Raw genomic sequence first — 14,432 nt, 5'->3', positions numbered from 1 at the left:
GCACCTGGGTTCAATCAGTGACCTTGTCATCACAGGGTGCAGAGGGTCAATCAACAATAATCCCATCCCATTCCTAGACCAAACAATTAAGTGGTTGTTTGTCACAGCTGTAATATTTCGCTAATAATCACACTCCAGCAAATCCAGCTGCCGTCTCCACTGACTTAATCAGACCACACACAGACACAGTCAGGGGTCAGGGGTCAGGCTGTCCCAGTAGACGCATCCAGGAAAAGATAAGTTGCATAATTGGGGACAATTAACTTTTTGCGCAACTTCACAAATCTGTTGATCTCTTGTCTTGATGGTCTGATTATCCCCCCGCAATTGAAAGCATGGCCCTCAATTGCTAACAGGGCACTGCTGGTGTTTAATGGTGCAGGTGGAGTGATATGTTAGCCTAGTGGTGGCACAGTGGATGACAAGTTTATGTTGACAATGTAATGATGGAGTCAAAGGGTACATATCTTGCTGTACTTGAAGCCAATTGCAAACAGACTCAAAGACAGGTGTTCATCACATACTAAAATAGTTGTTTACTATGTTACTAATTCAAAAAGGTCATATTTTATATATTTATAAAGGCACAGAAATTATATTTGACTATTTTATTAGGTTCCCTCAATATTTTAACGAAGCAAAAACTGGTTTGTAAATTTATAAAAAACTGAGACATCACATTTACATAAGTATTCAGACCCTTTACTCAATACTTTGTTGAAGCACCTTTGGCAGCGATTACAGCATCAAGTCTTGAGTATGATGCTACAAGCTTGGCACACCTGTATTAGGGGAGTTTCTCCCATTCTTCTCTGCAGATCCTCTCAAGCTCTGTCAGGTTGGATGGGGAGCGTCGCTGCACAGCTATTTTCAGGTCTCTCCAGAGATGTTAGATCGGGTTCAAGTCCAGGCTCTGGCTGGGCCACTCAAGTACATGAAGAGACTTGTCCCAAAGCCTCTTCTGCATTGCCTTAGCTCTGTGTTTAGAGTCGTTGTCCTGTTGGAAGGTGAACCTTCGCCCCAGTCTGAGGTCCTGAGCGCTCTGGAGCAGGTTTTAATCAAGGATCTCTCTGTACTTTGATCCATTCATATTTTCCTCTATCCTGACTAGTCTCCCAGTCCCTGCCGCTGAAAAACATCCCCACTGCATGATGCTGCCACCATCATGTTTCACCGTAGGGATGGTGCCAGGTTTCCTCCAGACGTGACGCTTGGCATTCAGGCCAAAGAGTTCAATCTTGGTTTCATCAGACCAGAGAATCTTGTTTCTCATTGTCTGATAGTTTTTTGGTGCCTTTTGGCAAACTCCAAGGGGGCTGTCATGTGCCTTTTACTGAGGAGTGGCTTCCGGCTGGCCACTCTACCATAAAGGCCCGATTGGTGGAGTGCTGCAGAGATGGTTGTCTTTCTGAAAGGTTCTCCCATCTCCTCAGAGGAACTCTAGAGCTCTGTCAGAGTGACCATCGGGCTATTTGTCCCCTCCCTGACCAAGGCCCTTCTCCCTCGATTGCTCAGTTTGGCCAGCTCTAGGAAGAGTCTTGATGGTTCCAAATGTCTTCCATTTAAGAAGGATGGAGGTCACTGTGTTCTTGGGGACCTTTAATGCTGCAGAAATTGTGCCTCGACACAATCCTGTCTCGGGGCTGTACGGACAATTCCTTCGACCTCATGGCTTGGTTTTTACTCTGACATGCACTGTCAACTGGGGGGCCTTATATAGACAGGTGTGTGCCTTTCCAAATCATGTCCAAACAATTGAATTTACCACAGGTGGACTCCAATCAAGTTGTAGAAACATCTCAAGGATGATCAATGGAAACAGGATGCACCTGAGCTCAATTTCGAGACTCATAGCAAAGGATCTGAATACTTCTGTAAAAATGTCTAAAAACCTGTTTTTTCTTTGTTATTATGGGTTATTCTGTGTAGATTGCTGAGGAATCTTTTTTATTGAATACATTTTAGAATAGGGCTGCAATGTAACAAAATGTGGAAAACGTCAAGGGGTCTGAATACTTTCCGAAGACACTGAATATCAATTAGTTTCAGCTGTGGGGTTGGGGCTGTTTAAAATCAAGTGGTGTGATGTGGAGAGTGGGTGGTCTCTTTGCGAGCTCCAGCATGTTTTTGTCAAGACGTCTATGTCGATCAAACTATTGGGCGTAACTTACTGGAAGTTGTCAGTCGACTGTAGGAAATGACGCACCATGACGACGAAAAACATACAAAAATAGGCATGGAGAAAGAGCTATGAGGACTTGTGTATGATCAAAATGGATGGACCCAACAGCTCTCAAACTTGAGTGTGTACACTTAGTTGCTACAAGTGTTTGTTTGAAAGTCTAAACATTTCAGTTGGAGCTCCTGACAGAGGGATTTGTGCCATGTGCATCTGTTAGATTCAGAGCAACAGAGCAGTGTGTTCTGGGAAAACCCACGGATTTGCATGACGCATCATCTACAGCAGGATTACACACTCAGTCCCACTCCCTCCATTCAGGAAGTGGCCTTCAGAACAGCCCCTTATGTGAAGAAAACAGATTGCTCTGTGGAGTATGTGATCATGGTGTGCTACGAATCGCAAGCCCCAGGCCGGGCAACACAATTATGTGAATGAATGTGAACTGGCAGCTGGAAGGCTGCTGTTCTCTGATCCCATGTACCATTTCCTGCCGTTGTGCCCTTGAGCAAGACACTTAACCCCCCACAATTGCTCTCCATCCAGGGGCACTGTACTGCTGCTGACCCTGTGCCTCTCGACATGTGTGTGTGTCCGGTAGTGGAGGCTGGTGGGACGAGCTATAGGAGGACAGGCTCATTGTAATGTCTGGAATGGAACTGTGGTTTTCATATGTTAGATGTGTTTGATACCGTTCCATTAATTCCAATCCAGCCATTGCCCGTCCTTCCTTCCCTCCTCCCACCAGCCTCCTCTGGTATCTCAAGTGTTGGGAGAGGCTGAAAAACATTTATTTTTCAACTAATTGACAATACATTTGTTTTCTGTTCTACTATTTGGTCACAGATATTCCTTTGGGTCACAGTCTATTCTAGATTGGTGCCAGAAACATTGGTTTTGTTTATTGGGTGGGTCACAAGACATTGAAAAGGCTTTAGATGGGTCACATCCCCAAAACGGTCTGGAAACCACCGCCTTAAAGCGTTTACATTTCCCCATGCTCTCTCCATAATTAAACTTTACTTTAAATTCCTTCAATTTTAGGCCCTTTGGCACTTAACTGTAATATAGAATAGCCTGTGGAAAAAACTTTTATATGCCAATTATCACTATATGAAAAACTGAGCTGGCATTATTGAGTGGTGCATGCCATTGGATCACATTGAGGTCAAGTCTTGGTTGCTGATGACAAGATCATCAGGCCATTAAAGTTTGTACCAGAACTCAGTAAACTAGGCAAAATGGAATGGGTTAGCAGCGTCACACATTCTTCCCGCTATGTCATCTGATACCGTATCATTTCATTAGAAAACAGAAAATGAAAAAACATAATTTAGAGCAGAGAAATTGTAGAACAAGAAATAATATGCATGCATATCAGAAAAACAACCACTTTTCGATGGCATTGTTATTGCCCGTTCGAGCAAACATTTAAGTCCTTTCCCAATGTAATAAAAGGGTGCTTGGATCAGAATATAAACATCTCCCAAAGTTAAACCAGATGCTGGCCCAGTCGGTCCAGGAGTGGCTCTCAGTCAGAATAAGGAAAACAAGGAAGGTATTTCATACAGAAAAGTGAGTCAGTCAGTGGCCCTCTGTCTCTCACCTCACCCACCTCCTCCCCTCCAGAGGAGGCTCCACAGGGACAGGAAACGGGGGCCTGTCCCCCTGCTTTGATGCTCCACCGCCCCTCTCCTCTGGTCTCCTCTCCTCTCCTCTGAGGCCTGTCAGTGGGCTGTCAGGCGCCAGGGCCATTGCACGCACAGAGGCTGCAGCATAGTAAAAGCCGTCCATCACTCTAGCCCACCTGCTGCTCTTCTGTGAGGGTAGTTAACGTGGACAGTTCACCACAGTTCATAATCATGAAAGGCGACCTCCTTTTAGTAGTAAGTGATAGATGCTGTGCATATAAGCTTGTCACACAGCCACATGAGGCTTGCAATGACTGCCATTGATACATTTCTTTACTATTGTGTGTATTTTTAGACTGGCAAAAGGCATGTAAACATTACATATAGAATGGTAATTACTGTGCATGCAGTGCCTGTACTGTAAGTGATATATTGTATGATAGAGAGTTAATAACAGAGGGTAGGACAAAGCCTTTCTGGAATGATACACTAAACCAGAGAGACCATAGCCTGAGTACCATTTTCTTTAGCTAACATTACACTCCTTGTCATTGCCAATGAGACAATTCTGACTTGTGTAACAGGTGTTACTCATTTGTGCTGAATTTAAGTCGCACCAGAAATGAAAGAGGCCTCATGACAAATAGTATAGTTTATGTTGAGAGTACAAAAATACAAAAATATGAAGATACATTGATCATTTAAATTTCACAGTAGGTACACTGGTACATGTACATGAAATGGAGTTGTATTTACAATAAAGTACTTTTAATTGTTCAACAACAGTATGTATTTATTTATTTTTTATCCCCAAATCAATTAAATCATCTAGATAAATGGGAAGTACTATTCATTCACATTACAATAACCAATAGCTATTTACAAATAGCTATCTGCCCATTTGGTTCAAATGGTTGACAGTATTTCAACATTGAACAGATATATTCAGCTGCAAAGTCTGGGTATCTGGTGAGTTAACTTGAGGTCATTTGGCATTCCCAGACAAATTTGATTCTGTTTTCAATTTGATAAGGCTAACAACATTTGTCAGATTTTTCAGTTCCACTGTTATTCAACAACCCGAATGGCATTATATTGAACTCGTATGACCTACAAACATATGAAATAAACAAAGCCAGGACTTCAACAGTGGAGGTATTGTAAAGGCTTGGTGTCAAACAAACAGCCTAATAAAACTGCTGCAGACAGAACTAAACTTTTAATTTCAGCAATCAGCGGGTGGCTCAGAGTTTTGATTGGGCTCCAGCGTAAACAGTATCATACTCTGTGTAGGCAGAGCAAGAGGAGACATGCTGTATACTTTGTTTTGGCTGAGTCTTCCCTCACCTCCAAACAAAGACTGAAACATACTTGACATACATGACTTCACATGATTGACATATACTAGATGTGGTATCCAGTAACCAAACAAATTGAGGTTGCTTGCCATGTTGCTTTTAGGGGACTAATGCACTTCATTTAGGGATATGAAAAAACACAAAAATAAAAAAAACTCTCTGAAATTAAAGAATGTCAGTGGCCATTGAAATACATGTACATCTGGAAAAAAAATACAATAAATACATTTTTTTGTAAAAGCTGACCTATGGATATATGGATTTGTATACAGAGTAAAAACATAAATATAACAGATTTGATACCTTCTCCAATAAATAGTAGTGGTATTTATTTACAATATACACATATCACATAAGTCGACTAGATATTTATTTTTTAAGATATACGCCTTTCATCTGTTTCCACAGTTTTACGAGCAAATCATCCCATTTAACATACATTGCATGCATCAACAAATACAGTATTGGTTTCCTTTTGGAATAAAAATTGTTTCTTCCAGCAGGTTCTCCCACATCAAATGTATCGTCATTCTATGTACAGGTGGTAGAGATGGAGGGGATAGGTGATTGTAAAAAAAGATGTCAACATCAATCAGAGCTTGGGGAGTGAACAGCGGGACAACAACCTATCGAAGGTGACCTCTTGGAAATCTTCTTACCAGGTGGACTGTAGTACCAGGTGGACCACACCAGAACTGTCCCTCTAGAGTGAATTCTCCTCACTGCCCTCCAAATCCAGACTGTTCCTCGGAACACCTGAGAGAGAACCCAAGACAAAAATATCAAGCACAGCCAACACATGCCAAATCAATGCAAAGTACTAAATATCTAAAGTCACTAGAAAATTAATTGAGGTTGTTTATTCATTTCTATACTTAGGCTGTGTTGACAGATCAGGAAAGATAAGGGGACTTACTAGAGCAGTTGCCATAGTGACGCACTCCTATGGAGCGCCCCAGAAAGCAGGTGGCTCTGCGGAGGTGGCAGGCGCTGGGGTAGGTGATGTTGTCATTGCCACAGATAGGCAACTCGGACTTCAGCGGTATTGGGCAGGGGGTCATGCGGCACATGACACAGTGGGCACTGTTAGTCTGGTCCGTCACACAGGTGTGGGTACCCGGGCACACCACGTTGGAGCACGACTCTGGACAGAACATGGACACATATTTGTATCTGATATTGTGTGTAATATTGCTTCAGTAGCACAATGAGTACTTGAAATAACCAAACTGCTGACATATGCAAGATAACTTGTTCGAAGCACAGGTGTCCTCACTTTTGCATTCTCCCTGGTACATGACCTCCAGATCAGGGTGGCCCTTACAGCGGGCCATCAGCAGAGCACACTCATCACGGTAGGACTTCCCATCGCTCCCACACACAGCATGCTTTATGGAGATGTTAGTGCAGTCAGGAGAACACACACACTGAGGACGTCCAACCATCATCTTACACACCTTCCCTGGGCCGCATTTCACACCATCACAGGTCTCTGCCCAACATAGAGTAGAAAGTCAGTATTATTGTCAAAGCGTTAACTTGCATTCAATGTTCTGTCATCAAGTGATCCAGATCATCTGATGCTCAAGATTCATTCTCCACGGAACAGAATAAAATGGATGAAAAATGTTGCCTTCACCGCAGCATGATTCATCCAGCAAAACATTTGCAATAAACACATATTTTGTTTATGGTCATGCTCGAGGATGTCTAGTCTGTAGGAATGTGTCTGAGGTTGTGCCTGTTTCCATGACAGTGGAATGGATCCCTGTAATGGGCTAAGTCTCATAGATGGATGGAGGGGTGTTCGAGCAGACCGAGCCAGTTCAAAGGCCTGTCACTGGGTTTTACAGGCTGACAGATGTGGCAGGAGGAAACGCAGGCTAAACGGACACTAGTAGACTGTCCAAGGCCCAGCCAGGTCAATAGGAAGTCTCCTAGTACTGTAACCCTAAAACAACACAGATACCATCGTCACTTTTCAACAGGCTTCTCGGGACCTGTTTGATCCTGATACAGAGTGATGTTCGGCCCTGATCCCTGAGATCCTGTAAAAAAGCAGGACTTTATTTCCTTTCTCCGCGAGCACTTGCTTTAATATCCTGTTATTCTCCATCTCCAAAGAGGCCAATTCTGCTACCTCTGGGATTCTCACACAAGTATTAGATTTGTCCCCCTCCCTTCCAGGGAATCCAAGCAGTTCTCTTTTTCTGTTATGTTTTGGTCCGGCTTTATTGGCAGCCGGTTATGATTTTATACATTTTCACAAATCAATACAGATAGACAGATAGGCCAGTCATGGAGTTCTAGTCAACACCCAGGAATGCTTTGAACCACTGGAAATCAGTAGCCCCAAGAGGACCCACTGTGGAGGTTCAGTCTGAGTCTGACAGGGAGTGCTACAGTATGATAATAGAACAGCACTTCCCCACAGTATCACATGTTCATTGATGCTTTAGTTTTGTTCTTTCAGTTGGACTAATGATCCAAATAGTGCTCCACATTATGAGGAACAGACGTCTGGGCATGTGGCAGACATTTCTCCTGTGGTAAACAGGAATGTGTTTTTTTTTTCTCTGAGGGGAGGCAAACCAGGCCTGTGTCCCAGCCAGCATTGGGAAATAATTCATGCAGAGTGAATTAGAGGAGGGAGGAGGAGGAAGGTTATTTCCCATTTATTCAATTTTTTCAATGTCATTCACTTGCGCTGCGACTTTGAGGAGATATATTAGTGAACAATTCCATTGTGGTAGACCAGCCTCTCGATGGAGAGATACAAATGCAGCTAAATTATTGAATGTTATAGCTTGTCTTTTATAACTTGTCTGCTTCTCATTCTGGATCACTTGAGTTCATTCACTTATCATTGAAGCGTCATGTTATTAATGAGAACATTTCATTGTTTCCTTATGCTGACATGTCATTCTAATGCTGCTGTTGATTTGGCTCATACCGTTTTGGTAATAAACAGCATGCTGGAATAGACTTAATCTCCATTGAAAGAAAAAAACATGATCCATCATACACTAGTTGGCAGGGATGCTACTGCATTTTGAATCTACGATTCAATTGGTATTTGGTAGCAATTGGTATTTGGCTTCAGCTTTGCTGACACTAATCATCCTCACATGGCTTAAAATAATCATCTATACCCTGACCAGAGATCACATGCACATGTTCAGGTGCCTTAGTTCCTAAAAACAGGAATAAATATCCTTGAGTGAACCTGAATACCTGGCCAAGGCTTCCAATAGTGGGAGCGACTCAAGACAGCTGGACAGAGTTAGATGGAACGCCTGGCCCCGATCCACAGCTAAGTTTTCAAAAAACTTATAAGAGACCTCTGGAAATCAACTTAGCTTGGAAATTCCATTTGGATCAAAGTTATCCCAAGAAGAAGACAGGTGATCTGGTTATGGCCATATGAGCTTCAATTTGGAGCTATACTCAAATGTGGGCCCTAAACTTCTTTGCTTCATTCATTATCAGTTATGTTGCTATGAATTAAATATGATCTATTTCTTATTCATCCAAATAGGCTCCAAGACATCTAAATGAAATGTGGCAGTATGAAAAATGTTTTGAGAGGAACGCAAAGTTAAGGTTTTGGTGCTACATGTGAGCAGCTGTTTCTCATTTCAGATCGGCCACTGCTTCTCAGTGACTACGTTTTCCCCACAATGACAAATGAAGACCTGCACCCAATCTTACATTTCGCCACTTCTTTGTGCGAGGCTGACAACAAGGGGGGACCATATGAAGAAGCTTAAACCAAACCTAACTTGTCTGAAGTACCTTTAGGACACTGCCTGGGATGGTGGCTTGCAATAAAATGGTAAAGCGTCAAGGACTGTGATAGTAGGGAATCATAATCAAAATAAATCAGCATCTACTTTTAGGTCAAATAGTTTGAGAAAAAGCCAAACACCCTCATTGATGATAGGGTTGACTGATGTTGTCATTTTGACACAGTTGGTTCACAGTAGGTCATTGTGGGAACTGTAGTGTGCAGTTACCTTTGCAGAGTTTGCAGGACACGATTCCCAGGAAGCCCAGCAGGCTGACCTCATTGATGGGCAGACTGGTGTTGGACCAGGCCGTGTCTAGACGGCCCCCGGCGCAGCATTCCTCCCTGCTGACCCCACGCATCAGCACCATGTCACAGCGCTGCTCCTGGCTCTGCTGCAGCCAGCACATCCCCGCTGAACACACCACAACAAACACAAAAACACATCTAGTTGGATTTTTTCATACATACTTGACATACATGACATACATGACTTCACATGATTGACATACTTAAAGTAGACATACTTAAGCAATAAGGCCCAAGGAGGTGTGGAATATGGCCAATATACCATGGCTAAGGGCCGTTTTTCTGCACAACGCCGTGGTATATTGGCCATCACAAACCCCAGGCCTCCCAAGTGTGGTCTAAGTGGTCTAAGGCACTGCATCGCAGTGCTAGCTGTGCCACTAGAGATTCTGGGTTTGAGTCCAGGCTCTGTCGCAGCCGGCCATGACTGGGAGACCCATGGGGTGGTGCACAATTGGCCCAGGGTAGTCGGGGTTAGAGGAGGGTTTGGCCGCCAGGGATGTCCTTGTCCTATCGCACACTAGTGACTCCTGTGGTGGGCCGGGCGCAGTGCACGCTGACACGGTCGCCAGGTACACGGTGTTTCCTCCGACACATTGGTGCGGCTGAATTCTGGGTTAAGTGAGCATTGTGTCAAGAACCGTGTTTCGGAGGATGCACGGCTCTCGACATTTTCTCTCCCAATTTCGTACGGGAGTTGCAGCAATGAGACAAGACTGTAACTACCAACTGGATACCACGAAAATGGGGAGAAAAATGGGTGAAAGTAACAAACCCCAAAAATGTTAATATATATTTATCATAAACCCCAGAGGTGCCTTATTGCTATTATAAACTGGTTACCAATGTAATTAGAGCCTTAAAAATAAATGTTTTGTCATACCCATGGTATACGGTCTGATAGCCAATCAACATTCAGTGCTCGAATCAGCCAGTTTATAATTGAATGTATACAATGGCCTCCAGGAAATACAAATAGCCCACTTCAGTTGACTTCAGAGCCAGAGCCCACTTGTACAATATTCAGGACTCTGTCTACTCTACATCAAAGTGGGCTGAATGGACCAGACCAGTCATAGTCAGACCTGGCTGACCTCTCTCTCCACACACAATACAATTTACCAGCATTTAATACACCAATTCAGACAGGAGAATAGAGACCTGCTGTTGCACTGTCATAGAGTTTTGTTTATAGATTTTAGAACTCATCACTTATACATCTCTCATATTGTTTAAAAAATAATAGTAGCCAAAATGAGACATTAAAATTACTTTGGAATCCATAAATGCAGTTCTGTATACTAATTCCAACCAGTGATGAAGTACCTAACTGTATGTAATACATACATTATTATTAAGCTGTAGTAACACCATGTGCACCTGCACTCTGTAAATATAGAATTCTCAGTATCAAGCGAGCAAAACTATGGCTTTAGTTGGTTTGTTTTCATTATACATTGTTTTACTATCAATTTTGAATGATACAAAACTTTGAATAACGTTTAAACATAAACTAATAGTTAGACTATTATTTTTTTAGAAAAACGTTCATAATGAATCATAATGTATAAAACATAATTTATTAGAAAATACATTTGAAAAGCTTTTACTCACCATTTACATGGTAACTTCCAAAGATTTGACACAAAGCAACAAGTGTCACACCGAAAAGAGCAGTCAAAAAGCCCATGGTGACAAGAAAATATAAAGTTCTAAAATAAAAGTTGTGGCAAAACTTGCAAAAAAATGTTTGTCCTTTTGCAAATGGTTTCAAATGTTTTGAACTTGCCAATGGAGAAGTTAGCAGAGTTCTCTCTCTTAAGTGAATGAATGTGTTGTAAGTGATGCTGTTCCCCTCTTTATAGATATTTAGGCCTAACCCACTGAGTTATGCTGCTGGGATAGGCAATGGTCTCAGCCAGTTAAAATGCTGGAACGGACAGTTTTCTACGTGAGACGTCCCCTCACCAGAGTGCAACAGATGTAACTGCACCATGCATCTTCTGATAATGTTATTGTGATTGTAAAGTAGGCATACCACATTTCAAATTGGTTTTGCATCATTTTAAATGATTATATGGAAATAAGTAATACATAATTTTAAATGATTATATGGAAATAAGTAATACATCATTTTAAATGATTATATGGAAATAAGTAATACATCATTTTAAATTATTAAATGGAAATAAGTAATACATCATTTTAAATTATTAAATGGAAATAAGTAATACATCATTTTAAATGATTATATGGAAATAAGTAATACATCATTTAAAATTATTATATGGAAATAAGTAATACATCATTTAAAATTATTATATGGAAATAAGTAATACATCATTTTAAATGATTATATGGAAATAAGTAATACATCATTTTAAATGATTATATGGAAATAAGTAATACATCATTTTAAATTATTATATGGAAATAAGTAATACATCATTTTAAATGATTATATGGAAATAAGTAATACATCATTTTAAATGATTATATGGAAATAAGTAATACATCATTTTAAATTATTATATGGAAATAAGTAATACATCATTTTAAATTATTATATGGAAATAAGTAATACATCATTTTAAATTATTATATGGAAATAAGTAATACATCATTTTTTTCCATATAAATATTTCAAATAATGTAGAACCACTTTAGCACTTTTCAGCTTTCAATTGTGTTACATGGAGATAATTTGCTCTGTGGACAATGTTAGCTATAATCAATAAGAACAATATCACATTTCTGTCTTTTAAAAAATGGTATACCGATAACAGGATATACAGTTCCTTCGGGAAGTATTCAGACCCCTTGACTTTTTCCTAAATTGTTTACGTTACAGCCTTATTCTAAAATGGATTAAATCATGCTGTAGAGATGTTTTTCAGCAACAGGGACTGGGAGACTAGTCAGGATTGAGGCAAGAATGAATGGAGCAAAGTACAGAGAGATCCTTGATGAAAACCTGCTCCAGAGCACTCAGGACCACACAAGTCTCTCAATGTCCTTGAGTGGCCCAGCCACCCAATCGAACATCTCTGGAGAGACTTGAAAATAGCTGTGCAGCAACGCTCCCCATCCAACTTGACAGAGCTTGGGAGGATCTGGAGAGAATGGGAGAAACTCCCCAAATACAGGTGTGCCAAGCTTGTAGCGTCATACCAAAGAAGACTCAAGGCTGTAATCGCTGCCAAATGTGCTTCAACAAAGTGCTGATTAAAGGGTCTGAATATTTATGTAATATTTCAGTTTATATAATGTCATTGAGAAAACAGAAAGGCGTCATAATGTTTTTTTTTCTCTCTCAACGACATCCTTTCTGAATTGAAGGACTTATCAAGTTATTCAAAAGTATCTGTAATCTGCTTACAATATTTCTGCTGGTTAAGTAACTACAGTTAGATTATTTTTTTTGCAATCAAATGACATGTAACTGATTACTTGTGATACATGTAATCAGTTGATCCGTAACGCTGTCTGGCACTCACCGATAGAACCCCTAAGTGAGTATGGCAGAGTGAGCCCCATTTTAGCCACATGTATGCCTCTATCATTCTTCCTGCATCCCTGGATCCCTGGTTGTTTATCAGAGAGCCGTCCTTGTGGTCTACATGGACACATCTGGCTGCTAGTCAATTGATTTCTGTGGAAATGAAATACCTTTCAGCCTCCGCTCCCCCCCCCCCCCCCCCCCCTCCCCCCCGGCTCCTTTCTTTCTCCTGTCCCTTCTCACTGCCTCTGTCTTCTGTGGAGTATGATGTTGCTTGGGAGCCAAAGTTGTGTCAATCTTCCCATCTGTCTGTCTCTGGCATTAATGTAGTCCCTTTGATGGTGGAGAAAATTTAAGTAGCATATGCTGTTGCTGTAAGTTGTGATGAATGATGTTGCCTTCTGTTGCTGTACAGAGACCCTAGGGCACAGCAGGAATGCAGACCCGTCAGAGTGGTGCAGTGGGTGGGCTGGAGCACTGGGTCACTGCAGCAGCTCACATGGTTTGGATCATTGGGCCACACAGATAATGAGGCCAGTGCATGACAACCCAGACTAACCACTTCAAATCTCCATTATTTATGTACTCTATGGTAAAGCAATACTGATGGGACCTTTCAAGTTGGAGAAATGTTGTGAAACAGCATGAAATTAAAGTATGTGTGGAATCTAGGGTTTTCTCAAAGCTAAATAACTAAGGATATATGTTATATCAACCTATCAATCATATATTCTGTCTTCTGTTTGTCTTTTCTCTTTCCATCCATCTGTCTGTCTGTTTACTTGTAGGCTGTGTTGCAATGTGCCACTGTATCATTGGGACCACTTTGCATTTGGTCCAGAAAAATATAATCTACCAGTGCTGCCATCAACTGGTGAGTGTTAACATCACATCCACATAAGAGAAGGCTGAATAAAATCATCATTATAATTTATTAGCATAATCCAATAATGTATTCATGTGGCCTCACCAGCTGATATTGACATGATAGGGCCCTTTCACAGGGCCCTCAATCCTTTGCTCATAGACATGTTTTCATTGAAGTCAACTCACAGAAACAGTCCTGTTTCTACAGAAAAAACTACACATGGTAAAAACTGTTTTTTTTTGTTTTTTTTGTTTTGAGCATATAACCAACCTTAGTAGCAGATTACTGTATGACTTTCATATGGATAATTTAAACCCCTCGGAGGATCACGCCATGTATTCTTATACCACAATTCTTAGCGGTTGAAATATATTTCAGCATGGTGAATTTCTATGGTTTGGTCACAGCGTTTCTAAACCCAGAGGCCAACATCGCGAGGCTTCCGGGAACGCTTGCGAAACAGACCAAACAGACCAGACCGGGGTTTGGGGCTTGATAAGTTAATGAGAGAAAATAAAAAGTATTCCTTAGTTGTTAATTTTCTCGAAATCTGAATGCACAACCTAGATTCAAGACAAGTACTTAAGTAGCTGAACATGTTATTACTCCAACCTCGAGAAAGTGACAAACTGAAACATTTTTATTTTAGTATACAACAACTTTATATCGAAGGAGTGCCTTTGATTTGTTTGAGTTTAGCGCGAGACGACCATCAGACACGATGACGTTTTTATACGCATGCGCTTTGCTAGTCAACGTCGCCATGACATCGCCTACAACTGTGATCGGGGATTTCTATTG

At 41.2% G+C, this 14,432-nt stretch overlaps 1 protein-coding gene across 1 annotated transcript; it reads right to left on the bottom strand.

Annotated features, from left to right (window-relative positions):
• Positions 1-4,447: 4,447 nt before the first annotated feature.
• LOC139410145 (follistatin-like 3 (secreted glycoprotein)) lies at positions 4,448-11,094 on the bottom strand. The gene is made up of 5 exons (XM_071155588.1): positions 10,879-11,094; positions 9,185-9,370; positions 6,445-6,660; positions 6,085-6,312; positions 4,448-5,924 (listed from the first exon to the last, which is right to left on the bottom strand). Exons 1-5 carry the CDS (start codon positions 10,952-10,954, stop codon positions 5,872-5,874), a joined length of 759 nt encoding a protein of 252 aa, XP_071011689.1. The 5' UTR covers positions 10,955-11,094; the 3' UTR covers positions 4,448-5,871.
• Between the last annotated feature and the right edge of the window lie 3,338 nt (positions 11,095-14,432).

Source organism: Oncorhynchus clarkii, chromosome 5, assembly GCF_045791955.1.
Source record: "Oncorhynchus clarkii lewisi isolate Uvic-CL-2024 chromosome 5, UVic_Ocla_1.0, whole genome shotgun sequence".
Classification (NCBI taxonomy): Eukaryota; Metazoa; Chordata; class Actinopteri; order Salmoniformes; family Salmonidae; genus Oncorhynchus; species Oncorhynchus clarkii.
The sequence above is the reverse complement of the archived record's forward strand: the minus strand, read 5'-3'. Positions and strand labels throughout refer to the sequence as shown.